This window comes from Nyctereutes procyonoides, unplaced genomic scaffold (genome assembly GCF_905146905.1).
Source record: "Nyctereutes procyonoides isolate TBG_1078 unplaced genomic scaffold, NYPRO_anot_genome, whole genome shotgun sequence".
In the NCBI taxonomy this organism is placed as follows: Eukaryota; Metazoa; Chordata; class Mammalia; order Carnivora; family Canidae; genus Nyctereutes; species Nyctereutes procyonoides.
In genome coordinates, this window is record NW_026575034.1 from 20455660 (window position 1) to 20472422 (window position 16763).

The 16763-nt window shown below is 36.8% G+C and overlaps 1 protein-coding gene across 1 annotated transcript; it reads right to left on the reverse strand.

Moving 5' to 3' along the window:
- Nucleotides 1-13994: 13994 nt before the first annotated feature.
- LOC129505007 (olfactory receptor 10A2-like) lies at nt 13995-14948 on the reverse strand. Its single transcript, XM_055317934.1, has one exon. It carries the CDS (start codon nt 14946-14948, stop codon nt 13995-13997), a length of 954 nt encoding a protein of 317 aa, XP_055173909.1.
- Nucleotides 14949-16763: the final 1815 nt, after the last annotated feature.

The window sequence follows — 16763 nt, forward strand, 5'->3', positions numbered from 1 at the left end:
ATGTTTGAACATTAAAAGTCTAACATAGAAATTATAAATTTCTCTTTTTTGTTGTTTTTTTGTTTTGTTTTCAATTGATTGTTGCAGTTTATCCAAGAAAAAACTAGGTAAAGCTATAATAATTCAATTCATATCAGAAATCAAATGCCAAAAAAACCATGAAAATTTTTCAAAGTCATCAGAAATCAAATACAATTTTTTTAAAAAAAGATTATTTTCTTAAAAATTTAAATTATTATGTATTTATTTTGGGAAAAGTGAAAGAATATAAACATTTGAACACCGTAGGTCCAAATGATAGGTGGATTTCACAGTATGTATCAGAGACTCTTTGAACTAGGAATTCAATGTCTACAACTATAGATGAGGATTATGTGTAAATTTTATCTACTCAACTGAGATGCTCCTTTCAGTTCTATTTACAATAGAGTAATTGAAACAAACAATAAAGGTTAGTCTAACTATATAAAACTGTATCAGTGAAATAAATTGTACTACATCTGTACTATGGAATGATATGAAGTATTTTTTTCATTAGTTTCAGAAGTAGAATTTAGTGACTCATTAGTTGCATATAACCCTCAGCACAAGTGCCCTCCTTAAAGCCCATCTCATAATACCTTCCTGATCTCCGCCACCATCTTCCCCTCTAGCAACCCTGTTTGTTTCCTAGAGTTCAGCATCTCTTATGGTTTGCTCCCCTCTCAATTTTCATTTTATTTTGCTTTTCCTTCCCTTCCTCTATGCTCATTTGTTTTGTTTTTAAATTCCACATATGAGTGAAATCATATGATAAGATGTAATTTTAAAGTATGTTGTAAGAATATCAAATGGCATAGGAATATATTCAGTATGTTTTGCTAAGTTGATAAATTAGGCTACAAAATAGTATGCTAAATGTAAGATATTTACTTCAAAATGAAAATTTATATATATACATAATACATGCATGCATAAATATACATATAGAAACCTTCAGTCTTATTCCTCTGTTAATATCTTAGTGGTACAATTACAAGTGCTTCAAATTTATTCTTTGTATTTATATTTTTTATACTCTCTACAGTGAAATATATATATTTTTAAAATTTTAATTTATTTATTCATGAGAGATGCAGAGAGAGAGAGAGAGAGAGAGAGAGAGAGGCAGAGACATAGGAAGAGGGAGAAGCAGGCTCCCCTGCAGGGAGCCTGATGCGGAACTTGATCCCAAGACCCTGAGATCACGACCTGAGCCAAAGGCAGACGCTCAACCACTGAGCCACCCAGGTGCCCCCAAAATATATTGGCTTTTATTTGCAGAACAAATACTTGGACATAATAAAGAATAAAATACTTATAATACAAAATAACCCATAAACAAAAGGGAAAGATAAGTGAAAAATAGGAAAATATTTGTAATAATGGCAACAAATAAAAAGCATTTGACTACTTAATAAATAAATGAGTCATACAAATAATTTTTTTAAAAGACATGATCTCCCCAAAAGATAAATAGAATACACAAAAATTTATTTCACCAAAAGGTGTCAAAGGCCAATAAACATATAAAAATAGTCATATTTTGCTTGTAATAAAATTAAAAATTAACATTGAAATTCAATTTTTTCATCAAATTTGAAAAACTGAAAAATATTCAGTGCTAGTCAGGGGTGATGTAGTAAGCAATATCTTATTTTGTTTAGGGCTGTGTAAATTTGTATAACGTCTCTAAAAATCAACCTGGCGCAATTGTGTGAGAATCCTTTACTATTCATACATTTTGATGCAAGAACTCCTCTGCTAGAAGAGATGGAGACACAGATTTTACATGTAAGTTTGTTGAGTGCCAATCATTATAGTGATAACTTGAAAATAACCATTAATAGGTAAATGAATGAATGGCTCAGTTATAAAGAATGAATTTAAGGAAACATCATACAATCATTTAAGTAATTTTGAAGACTAATGCTGTCGTGCAATAATCACCATATAATATTAAATGAAAAAAAGTCAGTGCTGCACACATATGATTAATTTCTAATTTTGTAATATAGGCCTATAGAAAGAGGCTGAAAGGGTATATGCAAAATTTAAGTTATCTACTTCAACTGGTAAGAAGTGAGCATTTATTTTATTTTTATTTCTTGTATTTCTAAATTTTCTACAGTGATTTACATTTGTCATATAACAGCAATAAAAACATTACAAATGAAAGTGTTGATAATCATACTGATGACCAATTCAGAAATGTTGACTGAGCATCTAATAGATTCATGCTTTGTGCTTTACATTCATTCTCTCATTTACTTTTTACAACTATGATTTAAATACCATCATTATCCTTCTCATATCAGAGATGAGAAAATGTAAATTTAAAAACAGATTACTAATTTTGTAGTTAGGAAACTTTGTAATTGTGTGGAAATTAAGCAACAGAGCCACAATCAGAAAAATTTATGATGGAGCAACGATGGGGTTTTCAACAAAGCATACAGAATGAATATAACCTGAACTTTAAGTGTCACCTCTGGTCCCTCATATCCATCCATCCTTCCTCTGCTTTGCATCCATCCTTCCTCTGCTTTGCTACCACTTATTTGACAAGTCAATTCCCTCTGTCTCTGTGCCTTTGCATGTGACATCATTTCTGCCCACACACAGTCCCTTCTCCACCTGGATGAACTTCCTTCTGATCCTCAAAATTCAGCTCTGTCTTTTGTGTGATGCTTACAAAGGAACTAGTCATCTTCTCTACTTCCCTATGCCCTCTAAAAAATTTCAATTATTCAGATATTATAATTACCTATTTACATCTCTATCTGTAAACTCCTTCAGAAAATTAACTGTCTTAGTCATCAATACAGGAAGAAGTCCAGTGTCTAGCCAGGTACACTATTAATATGTGCTTTAGGATGACTGAATGAATGAAAACCTGAATCTGACACAGTTCATTCTCCCCAGAGTTTCCATTCATCATTGGAATTCCTACTTTTCTCGATGACTCTTCTCCCTTTAGTCAGAACTCTACTTTCATTAGAAGCTCTATTTCAGGACAAAGTGTAGTGTTTGGTGCTGGTAAAGAGGTTTGGAAAGGTAGAGGGAGGAGAGATGAAAAGGCCATTAGGTTCCCATAGAAATTCTGGAAACTACTAAAGAAAAAGAGATGGCACCCTGGCTCAAGAGTAGGAGACATCAGAGAACCTGGTGGCTCATGGTTGGCCCACAGCTCTGTCCCACCCAGTGCCTCCAGAACTTGTGCAGGTACATCACCCTGTTAATCATTTGACTGAGTGCAGAAGAGTAGAAACCCACTCTTCCAGGCCTTCTGCACCCATAAAATTGCCCTAAATAAGTAGCGTACTGTGATGTGCTCTGCTTCATGTATGTTCCATTAAGACAAGTCTTCCTTGAGTTAGAGGAAAGTCAAACTTGGAGGTATATATGTCCTGTTGAGGCTGCAGGGCTGGGTCAGAAAGCTTTAGAGGATAGAACTAGGGGGAAAAAACTAGTAACTTCAATCTTTTTTGTGGTCTCAGATCTCATTTATGACATTAGCAAGAGAGGAACTGATGAGATCTTCCCAATGTGGACACAGGAATAGAATGAGGTGTCCCCCCAACCCTGCTATATACATGGTCCAGTTGAGCACCGGTTGGAGAGGGGTCCTTGGCTAATCTGACCCTTGGTAGAAACCTTACCTGTGTCCAGTAGGGAGATCTGCCTTGTTCAGCTCTGCCTGACACCCATACTTCATGCCTGCCCTTGAGTTTTGGAAAGCTCTGGCTCTGTTGTTAGAAGAAACAGAAGAGGAACCAGGAAAGTCTTATTCTCTATCTTGGATGAACCATTAGTGGCTGGACTCAACACCAGGTCCCTACTACTTTCTTTGTCGGACACAAGTGAGCCCACTACATGAGTTGGCCATATACCCAGTCCTGATTTAGGAGAATTATTCCCAGCTATGCCTCTTTTGTCCTCAGAGCCAGGTAAAGGGCTGGCACTTGTATTTTCCCCTAGGTGTTATTGGGCTCACCTTAGTTCCTCTTTCTTCCCTTCCTCAGCAGTGCCTGACCTTTCTTGAATCTATTGTCCTTTGAGACCACAATGAATTTTAGATGACAACAGGATGAATTTCAAGAAAAAAAAAAACCCAAAAGCCCAAAATCTCTTGGTTAGAGGAAGCAGCATTTTGTAGAATAAAGCACTAAATTTGAAGTCAGAATGACCTAAATTTAATCCTAGCACTGGAGCTCTCTGGTTTATGATGCTTAGCAATTTTTATTTATTTATTTATTTATTTATTTTTAAAAGATTTTATTTTTAAGCAATCTCTGCACCCAACTTGGGGCTCAAACCCACAACCCCAAGATCAAGAGTTGTAAGCTCCACAGAGTGAGCTGGTCAGGCTCCCTGATACTAAGCAGTTTTTAAAGTGTATTTTAAAAATTAACATGAAGAATATAATATACACATGAAACTGCATATATTTTATAAAAAGAAAATTTCAAATTTATAAATAAAATTTATCATAGAAATTTTCTATAAAGATATACAGAAAATTGATAGTAGTTGCCTCTTAGCAGGGAAATAGGGTACCAGAGGTCAGTATTGAGACAAATATCTCGTTCTGATTGTATATAATTTTATACTGGTTGAATTTTTCACTTAAAGAGTTGCAAAGATAGTAAGAATTCTTTTTTATACGCCATACAGACTTCTTTAGTTTTAACATCTTAAATGACCATGGATCATTTCTCAGAACTTAAAAAATTACATTGGTACAATACTATTTAGTGGACTACAGCCCTTATTTGAATTTGATCAGTTTCCCACAAATGTTTCTTTTCTTTACCAGGATTCATTCTGGGATACTACGTTGCATTTATTTGTCATATCTGTGTTATCCTCCTGTTTTTTCATGATTATATATATATTTTTTGTTTGTTTGTTTTTTGGTTTCATTGGGTTGGGTCAGGTTGGGTTTGGAGAAGTGGGAATAATACACAGAGTGAACTGCCTTTCTCATCACATCACATCACATTGGAATGTGCACGATATAAACATGACTTATCACTACCGCTTTTCCACAGTCTATTCCTTAGAAGTGAGTTGCTAAGTCTGAGCCACATGCAAGAAAGGGAAATTTATCTCCACCTATAAAAGGAAGAAATCTGGTTGACTTTTTATTATGTTCAAGTATGTTTTTTTTTAATAGAAAAGAGATATCTGAAACAAAGCAAAACTGTTTCCTCCACTGATTCCTAACCTTGTGACCTGGAGAAATTTATTCTATGTCTCAGTTTCATATGTATAAGATGCCCAGTAACTGTTGTGAGAAGGAAATGAGATAAAGTATACAAAATATGGTAAGCCCTGACAAATGTCATATTATGGTAAGATTCCATTAAGATGCTATTGGACCTGGGACTTGAAAGTTGCCATCAAAGACGGGAAGGAGCATTCCAATCGACTATATGATGAACGTCACTACTAATATTGCCACTAACACCATTTCTGCAATTACTGACTTAGATTTTGTAAATACAAACCATTTTGCTTTGCGTATTAGTCCTCTTTATTTTTACTTGGTTAACTCCTATACACCCTCTTGGTACCAGTTTAAATGGTACCAAGAGGGTGTGTGATAACATGGATGGAAATAAAGAATATTCTTCTAATTGAAAATCTAATCTTAAAGCAAACCCAAACTGTTAACCACTGATGGCTAGCCACTAACCCTTAACCCTGATCATAACCCTTGCCCTAAATGTATCCCTCTGGAGAGGCTCTGAACTGTAGGATAACACGCCTATTATCCTACTGGCAATAACCCTAACCCTAACCCTATTCTAGCCATAAACTGAACTCTAATCCTAGATCTGAGGGGGGGGAATATATATATATATATATATATACAATGGAATATTAATTAGCTATAAAAAAGAATGAAATCTTTCCATTTACAATGACAGAGATAGAGCAAAAGAATATTATTCTAAGTAGAATAGGTCTGTCAGAGAAAGACAAATACCATATGATTTCACTCACATGTGGGATTTAAGAAACAAACCAGCAAAAGGGGAAAAAAGGGAGAGAGGCCAATCAAGAAACAGACTCTGAACTGTAGAGAACACATCGATGATTACCAGAGGGAGGGAGAGGGAGAATCAGTTAAATAGGTGATAGGGACTAAGAAATACACTTGTGAGGAGCACTGGGCATTGTATGGAGGTGCTGAATTACTATATTGCACACCAGAATCTAATATTACTATATATTAACTAACTGGAATTAAAATAAAAACTTAAGAAAAAGTCACTTTCTTGCCACAGTCTCTAATACAAATCCAAATTAGGACTCCTTCCTTTTATTCTTTCTCAGAGCACTGTGTTCTTTTCCTTCATAGTAATGATATCAATTTGTAATTATATACTTATTTGTGCATTGCTTTGTTTGATATCTCTCCTCTCCATTGGACTATAATGTCCCCAAAGGCAAGGATTCTGTTTTGCTCATCCTTGTAAATCCTGTACTTAGCAGTGGATGTAAAGGAGGATTAGGAAGTGAGGATGGGAGCAATGAGAGCAATGATAAGACTCATAATAATAGTTTAGAATTAAGGGCCTGGCTTATGATATGTAATGGCAGGGACAATGAACATGGAAATTGAGCTAAGGTTCGAATAAGAATTTTGCCAAGAAAGAGTGAGCATGATTAGGAGACCAGTTGAACATTTCTATAATAGCATTTATCAAAGTGAAGAATTATGTCATAATGCACTTTCCATTTCATTGTATTTTTGTTTTACAGCTGTTTGTATATTTGTCTACTTCTATATAGCTGTGTTATGTAGTTGTCAAGAGCTCTGTGAGGGAAGCACCTTGTTCATTCTTTTATATTTTCAAGATTCAGCAGGTAAAAATTCACTGATTAAATGAAAGAATGTCAACGAATAGTGGGGTTAAAAGGAAGAAGAAGTAACAAGAATTTTTTTTCAAGATTTGAAGATTGAGAGAATAAGTTTGTCTAGAATCATAATGCTAGACATATGCCTTGATACCCAGGCATAAGTGTCTCAGAAGAAGCAGTTGGAAATATGGAACTCACATTTCAGTGAGAGGAGAGGGTTATGGAAATCATTTAGGGATTGTGCATTCATGTGTTCATTTATTTTGCACTTACTGTACACCAGGCACTGAATTAGGCCTCAGAAATACAAACATGAATGATAAATTGTCCTTGCTGTGGAAAATACAATTTCACTGCCTTTAATGCTAAACGGTGATATATGCAAGACACCATATGTGTACAAAGGGGAATGAACTTGGATTTGCCTGGAGGAATCAGGGAGAGACTCATAGAAGAGGAAATGTCCAAGCTGAATCTTAAATGTACATAGAAGCTAACTTAGTATGAGAAGTAGGGGGTGAGGGGCAAGAATTGTAGACAGAGAAAGTGAGTAGAGATATAAAGATATAATAATAATATCTACCTTTACTTGAAGACTTACTTCCAAGTAGCTTTCTTTAGAGAATAAAAATAACTTCATTAGTGCTTTCAGTGAGTTCAAAGAAATAGTTCACCATATACATAGTAGATCCTCTATTTATATATATTGGACTCAAAGGTTTTTTTCTCTTATGATCTTGGAACCTCTTGGCTTTCCATGTTATATATTATTCTTTTCTTTCCTACTAACTTCTGTATAGTTTCTGCCTTTATATTTTGGAGAAGGCATACGCTATACTGAAAAGAACATGACATTTTGGGTACAGGTAAACCTGGATTCACACATAAGCTCCAACACTTATTAGTTGTTCCTTTGTGCTAAGTTGGTCCGAGGGCTGTGGGTTATTGTTAAGTTGTTCCTTTGTGCTATTCTATATATCCTGATAATACCTGTGAAGAGTAAATGATATTTTATTTATAAATAGGTAACTCATATTTGACAGTAAATACATGGTAATTCCTTTCTTTGCTTTCTGGGAAAAGGAGGGAACCTAACAATTTACCTATGCTACAATTAGTAGCAAACTAATTAAGAATTCTGCATGATTGATATCCTACTTTAAACTGCAAGAAATACTAAGGAATAAACTCATAAACTTATACAAGTAGATTTGGTTGCCTGCATGATGCCTCTGCTGCCACAGGATGATTGGTTTTAACACCTTCACATAGGTTTCATTGTTCTCATTGTCATCTTTGTATCAAATCCATGTCTTAGGTATTATCACATCATTCACAAATGAGGAAGCAATGGGATAGAAATTTAGAGTGATTTGCATAAACAGACAGCTGGTAAATAGCAGACATGAAATTTGAACTGAGGTTTTTCAAAATGCAAATTCTTGGGAATAGACTAAATTTAGAGAAAGTAGAAACACATTGTGTAGGGGGAAGAGAAAATATTTCAAGAGGGCAGTAGTTGACTATCCATGCAACTATGTGGTTGAGTATGGTAAGAACCAAAATGGAAAAATAAGCTAGAGCTGAACTATGTAAAGCTGAAATATAAGGGGGCTTGTATGATAAAAAAATTAATTTAATTCTAATGATGAGGGCGAATTGTTGGGATTTTAAGCATGAAAATGACAAGTTTTCACATGTACACTTAGAACTCTAGAGACAGTAAGAAGGATGAATTACAATGAGGTGCATATATGAGTCTGCAGTATAACTAGAGACTGGGTGATCAGTTAGGAGGCTCCAGCAATAATCCCAATGGGAGATGTAAGCCACTACCCAAGCTTCATCTCCACAAGGAGGCTTCATCTCCACAGGATTTGTTGAAACCCCGGCAATGGATGGGATGTCTAAGATAGTACACAAGGAAGACAGAAGAAGAGGGCCAACCTCTGAACTCCCAAAGTATAGTTCAAAAGGACTTGAGAAATAATAGGAAAGAGTCTGCACTTGGATATGGGGGGGGGGGTGTTGGTGGGACAGCAAGGAAATTCATGGTTATGGAAAGCAAGAGGACAAAAAATTCCAAGGACAATATTCCATTTACACAAGCATCAAAGAAAACCTGAAGAGCATTTGATTTCCTCAAGAATCTCTGGCCTGAGTCTGGGATCACTGGACTCTGTTGTCATTCTTCCTCTCTAAGGCCTGGGTCCCTCTGGACCTCTATCAGCAGAATCAGTCTCTGAGGGCCAGAGGAGACCCTGGGGACCTGAGAGTGAAAGCCCAGGAGTCTCTGCTAAAGAGGGTTAGCTCTCCCTCCCTCTGATGCAGCTCTGATGCAGGCTGAGCTCTGTTCTCCCTGGCTTCCATCCTCACTCTCCCCCACCCCTGGGGTTGCAGACTAACCAGCCTATTAATGAGCAGTCACAGCCTGTGACTCATTAAAAAGTTATTAATGAGGCACACTGCAGCTCAGGAAGCACAACTGACTGAGGCTCCCAGTGGCCTGCCCTGGGGCCTGGAGGGAAAGCTTAAGTGAATAGGTAGCATCAGATCCAGGGAGAGGGCTAATGAACTCAGGCTGCAGAGCCACACCTCCTAATGAACTCCTCTGGGCAAGCAGGTCAGCTTTGAAGCTCAAATCCCTGTTGGCCTGCCAGCTAACAGGAGTGGATGCAGTCCAGAGCAGCAGTGATTTCATTCTGATCTTTCAGCTCTGCTGCATGCCTGCTCTGCGAACCATTGATGGAGGACTTCTAGTCCTGAGATGAAGAGGTGGTTTTCCTTGCGCTGAATTTTGGTTTTATAATCTCTTTAGTCCCCAGTTACAGAGGTCTTTTGACTGATGTCTCTTTTATAGGTTGTGTTCCTTTACTACCCATTTTCCTCACCACTGCCAAGTAATATTTCCAAAGTACAGAGTTGACTGTTTCTTCATGCTGAGAACCATTCAACAGATCTATATTGTGCATAAAATAGTGTTCAAACTCTTTGGCATGGAAGACTTTTCAAGGTTTGACTCTTACTAACACCTCCACCCTCATCTTCCTCCAGTTTTTCCTACATATCATAATTTCTATTATTCTCATCATCATCATCATCACTACCCAGCCCAATAATCAGATCATTATAATGGCTAACCTTTCTATAGAAACTACTATGTGTCCAGGACTCTTCCACAGTAATTTACATATATTAACTCATTTAATCCTCTCAACTAAAATGAAAAAGGAGAAATAGGTGTTATGATGATCTTCACTTTACGGAAGAGGCAAGTAAAGCACACAGGTGAACAATAACCTGACCAATATTATCAAGCTATCAAGTGACAGAACCAGAATAAAATGTAGGCATTTTAGCTTCAGAGTTTATGCTTTTACCCACATGTCAGCAAACTATAACCTATGGGCGAAATACCTCTCCACTGATCTTTATATAGTTCATGAGTTAAGAATGGTTTTTATATTTTTAAATGGTTAGAAAAAAAACAGAAGAATATTCCTTGACACATGAAAAGTATATGAAATTCAAATTCCGATATCCGAATTGTTTTACAAAACACAGCCATGCAAATTCATTTACCTGTTATGGCTGTTTTCATACTACAACAGCAAAGCTAAGAAGCTATGTAGAACTCGTACATTAGTTGTACTTTCATCTGCTGCTTGGGGGTATTAAAAATCACAGTGATGCCCAAGAAGAAAACATTGTAACAATGTGAAGTAATGGGTGGTAACTGAACTTATTGTGGTAATTATTTTGAAATATATATATAGAGGGAGTCATTACATTGTACACTTGAAGTATATAATGTTCTGTGCCAGTTACAAACCAATAAAACTGAAAAAAGAAATTTCCAGGAGTCAGGATTAGTGAATATCGAAGAGAAATGGTCACAATTTTATCAGCCAGTCTTGTTGTAGCTTTCTTCAGGTTAGGAGTGTGGACATGGCCCTGCCTGATGCTAAGAATAGGTATTAAATTTAAAAATGTTACAATAATGCAGTTATTACTTGACAGCAATTAGAGTGTCATGGGTATCTCTGCACTTCGATATTTTATTCATTTATTTTATTACCAGTACATGGCCATCATATTAAAGTGGGAAAAGGAACTAAACTTCAAACATCACATTTTAGAATATTTTCAAAAGATTTTATTATTTATTTTGAGAGACAGTGTGCAAGTGGAGGCAGGGGACAGAGACAGAGGGAGAAAGATAATCTCCAACAGACTCCATGCTGAGCATAGAGCCTGACTGGGGGCTTGATCTTTTTTTTTTAATAAATTAAATTTTTATTGGTGTTCAATTTACCAACATACAGAATAACACCCAGTGCTCATCCCGTCAAGTGCCCCCCTCAGTGCCAGTCACCCATTCACCCCACCCCCCGCCCTCCTCCCCTTCCACCACCCCTAGTTCGTTAGGGGGCTTGATCTCACGACCCTGAGATCATGACCTGAAGCAAAATCCGAGTGGATACCCAACCAACTGAGCCTCCCAGGTGCTTCACATTGTATTTTATTTTTTTAATTTTAAAAAACTTTTATCTCTATCTTTGCTTCGACGTGGATGGAACTGGAGGGTATTATGCTGAGTGAAATAAGTCAATCAGAGAAGGACAAACATTATATGGTCTCATTCATTTGGGGAGTATAAAAAAGTGAAAGTGAATAAAAGGGAAAGGAGAAAAAAGGAGTGGGAAATATCAGAAAGGGAGACAGAACATGAAAGACTCCTAACTCTGGGAAACGAACTAGGAGTGGTGGAAGGGGAGGTGGGCAGGGGTGGTGGTGACTGGGTGACAGGCACTGAGGTGGGCACTTGAAGGGATGAGCACTGGGTGTTATTCTGTATGTTGGTAAATTGAACACCAATAAAAAATAAATTTACAAAAAAAATTTTAAGAGAGAGAGAGCTAACACATGATCAGAGGGCAGGGTGGAGGGAGAGGGAGAGGGAAAGAGAGAATCTCTTTTTTTGTTAAAGATTTTATTTATTTATTTATTTATTTATTTATTTATTTATTTATTTATTTAGAGTGCACAAAAGTTGGGGGAGGGACAAAGGGAGCTGGAGAAAGGAAATCTCAAGCTGACCCTGTGCTAAGCATGGAGGCTGATGTGGGTCTCCATCACATGACCCTAAGGCCATGAACTGAGCTAAATCAAGAGTTGGACGTTTAACTGAGTCACTGAGGAGGCTCTCAAAAGTCACATTTTAAAGTAGACTGGAGTGTTACTAAGTATTTATTCAAATAATACAAAAAAATAGTTTATAGGGATTTGTACCCCTATGTTTACAGCAGCGTTGTTTACAATAGCCAAGTTATAGAAGCAGCCCAAGTGTTCACAACTGATGAATGAATAAAGAAGATATATAATTACACACACACATCTTCACACACATAAAATATATAGATAATTATTATAATTATTAATAATATATTATACTATATATTTTTATATGTAATATATTATACAATAATCTTCCATTTTCACCATATCAGTGAGAGCTTTTCAATATAATATTTTTCTTCATTTTCAGCATCCAGCACTGAAAATATGCTTGACTCCGATTCTGTCATTCCACGATGATGTCTGTGATGTTCTTCAGAACTATGGTCATGTTCTTCATGGCAATGGTTGCAGTGGTAGAAGATAAATGTCAGCAAACAAATGAGGCAAAATTTTGTGTGCATATATGTACCTTCATTTCTATTTTTCCTCACACTCGAGTGCCATGTGCATCTTCTCTCTGCTCGGTACCAAACCCATGTATTCACCAAAGCTGCATAAATATATATGTAATTCAGCCACAGAAAAGAACTAAATCATCTTGTCATTTGCAATGACATGGATGGAACAAGAAAATATAATGCTAAGTGAAATAAGTTAGTCAGAGAGACAAATACCATGTGGTTTAACCATATATGAAATTTAAGAAACAAAACAAATGTGCAAAGGGGAAAAAAGAGAGACACATAACTAAGTACCAGAATTTGAATTATAGAGAACCATTTGATGGTTACTGAAGGGGAGGAGCGGGGAGGGAGATGGGTTAAACAGGTGATGGGGATTAGGAAGCTCACTTGTTATGAGCACCAAAGGATCTATAGAATTGTTGAATCACTATATTGTACACCTGCAATTAATATAAAACTATATGTTAACTAAATGAAATTAAAATTAAAAACTTTTAAAAAGTGCAGTGGAGTGTAGCTCACTCTATTATCAAATTAGATGGTAAATCATTGTGTTTATTATTTTACGATACTCCATGCTAAAGAATACGATATATGTAGACTTCTCTAGGTTAAATACTTATCAAAATTATCTCCAACTCACAAAAAAGCAACAGAAAAATCTGAAAATATTAAATGGAATATCTCAAGTAGAATTTCTTCACAAAAATAAAAAATGACTATGAGGCTTCAAGCAAAGTATGTTTCTAAGTAGATTATTTGTCAGCCAAATAAGGAAAGTCTTTACTGGTGTTGAGTTGATAATATTGAGTATAATTTGTTGCAATACAATATTACCTGGGAAAAATAGCCTGAGGAAGGGACTGATTAAGGTTCTTGGGGTTATAAAGGAATATGCATGGAGATTACTTTCCACTTTCCACTATGCATGTTAAATACCAACTAGCCTTAAATACCAGTACGGCCTCAGAAGTGGACAAAATGAAATGAATACATTATGTAAACAGGACTATAGGTTTTTTTTCCAAAGGAATGAAATTGAACTGATCCAAAACAACATAAAGTTCCAAAATGACCTTACTGTCTCCAAGTTCATACCATAAGCAGTTTCATTTTATCCCAGTGTATGTCATATTGGCACATATTAACAAGGAAAAAATATGTAGAATGGATTGCTGATAGAAATGTCAAAACGTCACTGTATCAATAAGAAATCTAATGCACAGGAGTTTTTCAGATGGTAGCAATAGTTCTAATCTACTTCTGTGCTCTCTTCGCCCCCACTGAGATTCAGCAGCTGAGTTTCATCCCAACAGAGATGGGAAGACAGACGGAGGAAGCCCAGATAGGAAACAGATTGCTCCCCATTCAGTACACTTTATTCTCATTTCTCAATGCCTATGGGATGCAGTTTCTAAGGCCTAAAGCCTTACGGAAGGTCCGGCCAAAGGCATTCTTCACTTCATTATTTCTCAGGCTATAAATGATGGGGTTCAACATGGGAGTCACAACAGTGTAGGACAATGACAGCAGCTTTTTGCTTTCAGGAGAATTATTGGATTTAGGCCGGAAGTAGGTGAGGCTTAAAGATACATAGAACAGGGACACAACAAGGAGGTGAGAGGAGCATGTAGAGAAGGCTTTATGCTTCCCTTTAGCTGATGGAATTTTGAGGATGGCAGCAGCAATGCGAGTATAGGAGCACAGGATCAGCAAGCAGGGTGTCATGACAAACAGAATGGTTCCAACAATTGCATAGATCTCAAACAGTGTTGTGTCTGCACAGACCAGCCTCAGCACAGGTGGACTGTCACAGAAGAAGTGGTTCACCTTGTTGGTGCCACAGAATGGAAAACTGAAGAGCCACGTGGTCTGCACGGTAGCAACAGGAAAGCCTGGAAACCAAGAAGCAACAGCCAATTTGGCACGTGTCCTTTGGTTCATGATGACTGGGTAGTGCAAGGGACTACAGATGGCTACAAAGCGGTCATATGCCATGGTGGCCAGGAGGAAGCATTCATCAACTCCAAAGAAGAAGAAGAAATACATCTGTGTGGCACAGCCAAGAAAGGAGATGGTTGTGTCCCAGGCAAGCAGGGTCCCCAGCATCTTGGGCACAATGACTAGGTTGAAGCCAATCTCCAAGAAGGACAAGTTCCTGAGGAAGAAGTACATGGGACTGTGCAGCATGGGGTCAGTTAAAGTAACCAGAATGATGAGGGTGTTTCCCATCAGGGTGACCAGGTAGATGATTAGGAATGTCAGGAAGAGTAACGACTGTATTTCAGTAGGTAGAGAAGAGAAGCTCATGAGGATAAATTCCTCAACTCTTGTCCAGTTTCCTCCAGCCATAGAAATGAATCCCGGCTGTGGTCTTGGAGGGAGATTCTTGATTGTGTCAGAATCTGGGTTTGTTTTTCAGACTCCCTTTTAGTGTCAGGAAAAGAGGCAAGGTCAGGATCTTAGCTGGAAGGTGAAGGGCCTTGTGTTGTCTAAGAATAAAGACACTAGGAAGAATGGCCAGAGCCTGAGTCTGGAATGTGTAATAGTTCATCACTTCCTACTGTTACTCTTTTTATGACATATTTTCTGTTTTTTTTTTACCATATTTGTTGAAACAAATCAGACTATATCTACTCACACCCATTTACTACTGCACACTTAATAACTTTGCGGTGGGGTTGATATCTACTCTCTCATGTTCATTGTGGCATTATTCACCATAGCTAAGTCATGGAAACAACTTAAATGTATCAGTGGATGAATGGATAAAGAAAATGTCACAAACACACACACACACACACGCACACACACAGAGGAATATTTTTCACCACAACAAAGGAGATGATCCTGTCATTTGCAGCAAACAACATGGATAGACCTTGAAGGCATTATGCTAAGTAAAATAAGTGAGACAAAGAAAGATACTATATGATCTCACTATATGTAGAGTCTAAGAGCCAAACTAATTGAAACAGAGAATGAATTCATGGTGGTCAGGGGCTAGGAGTTGGGGGAAATGGTGATTATTACTAAAAGGCACAAATTTCCAGTTATAAAACAAATAAGGGGATATATGTACACCATGATGACAGTAGTTAGCAATATTGCAGTATATACTTGAAAGTTGCCAAGAGTAGATTTTAAATGTCTTTACACACACACATACGCACTCAGAAGGTAATTATGTGAAGCGAAGGATATGTTAATTAATCTTAATGTGGTAATCATTTCACAATACATTCATGTATCAAATCATCATATTGTATACCTTACACAATGTTAAGTATAAGTTATATCCTGATGAAGCAATAAATACAGAATTTGGAAAAACAGCAGATTCTTGCTGACAACAAACATGACAAAACACAGTATATGCAGTTTAAAAATTTTTGGAGGGGAAAATTAAGACTTATTATTATACCATAATAAATAACTAAAATAAATTTACTGGGTTTTCAAATAAGCTAGAAAGCAAAATAAATACAGAAGGGAGGAAATTGAATTAAAAGCAGAAATTAATTTAGAGATTGTAAATTAGTAAATAGACCAAAGTGTGTCATTTGAAAAGTTAAAAAGTGGTGATAAACTGTTGAAAAATCTAATAAAGAGAGGAGACAGAAATATGCAATCTTTTTTTTAATTTTTTTATGATAGTCACAGAGAGAGAGAGAGAGAGAGAGAGAGAGAGAGAGGCAGAGACACAGGCAGAGGGAGAAGCAGGCTCCATGCACCAGGAGCCCGACGTGGGATTTGATCCCGGGTCTCCAGGATCGCGCCCTGGGCCAAAGGCAGGCGCCAAACCGCTGCGCCACCCAGGGATCCCCAGAAATATGCAATCTTAAGATTATGAAAAATACCCTTAGAAACAGAATAACAATGTTTAGAATATAAGAATATATTCACCCAGGGAGCTCAGCAGTTTGGCACCTGCCTTTGGCCCAGAGCCTGAGTCCCGGGATCGAGTCCCACCTAGGGCTCCCAGCATGGAGCCTGATTTTTCCTCTGCCTGTGTCTCTGCCTCTCTCTCTCTCTCTCTCTCTCATTAATAAATAAATAAAATCTTTTTTTAAAAAAAGAATATAAGAACACAAAAATGCAGATTTTAAAATGAAATTAGTGGTTTTCTACTGATAGGTAAAGTTCACTTTGATTTTTAAAAAAGAG

What these genes read in the sequence shown, in the direction of transcription:
- LOC129505007 (XM_055317934.1), bottom strand. Translation starts at nt 14,948, where the DNA reads ATGGCTGGAGGAAACTGGACAAGAGTTGAGGAATTTATCCTCATGAGC.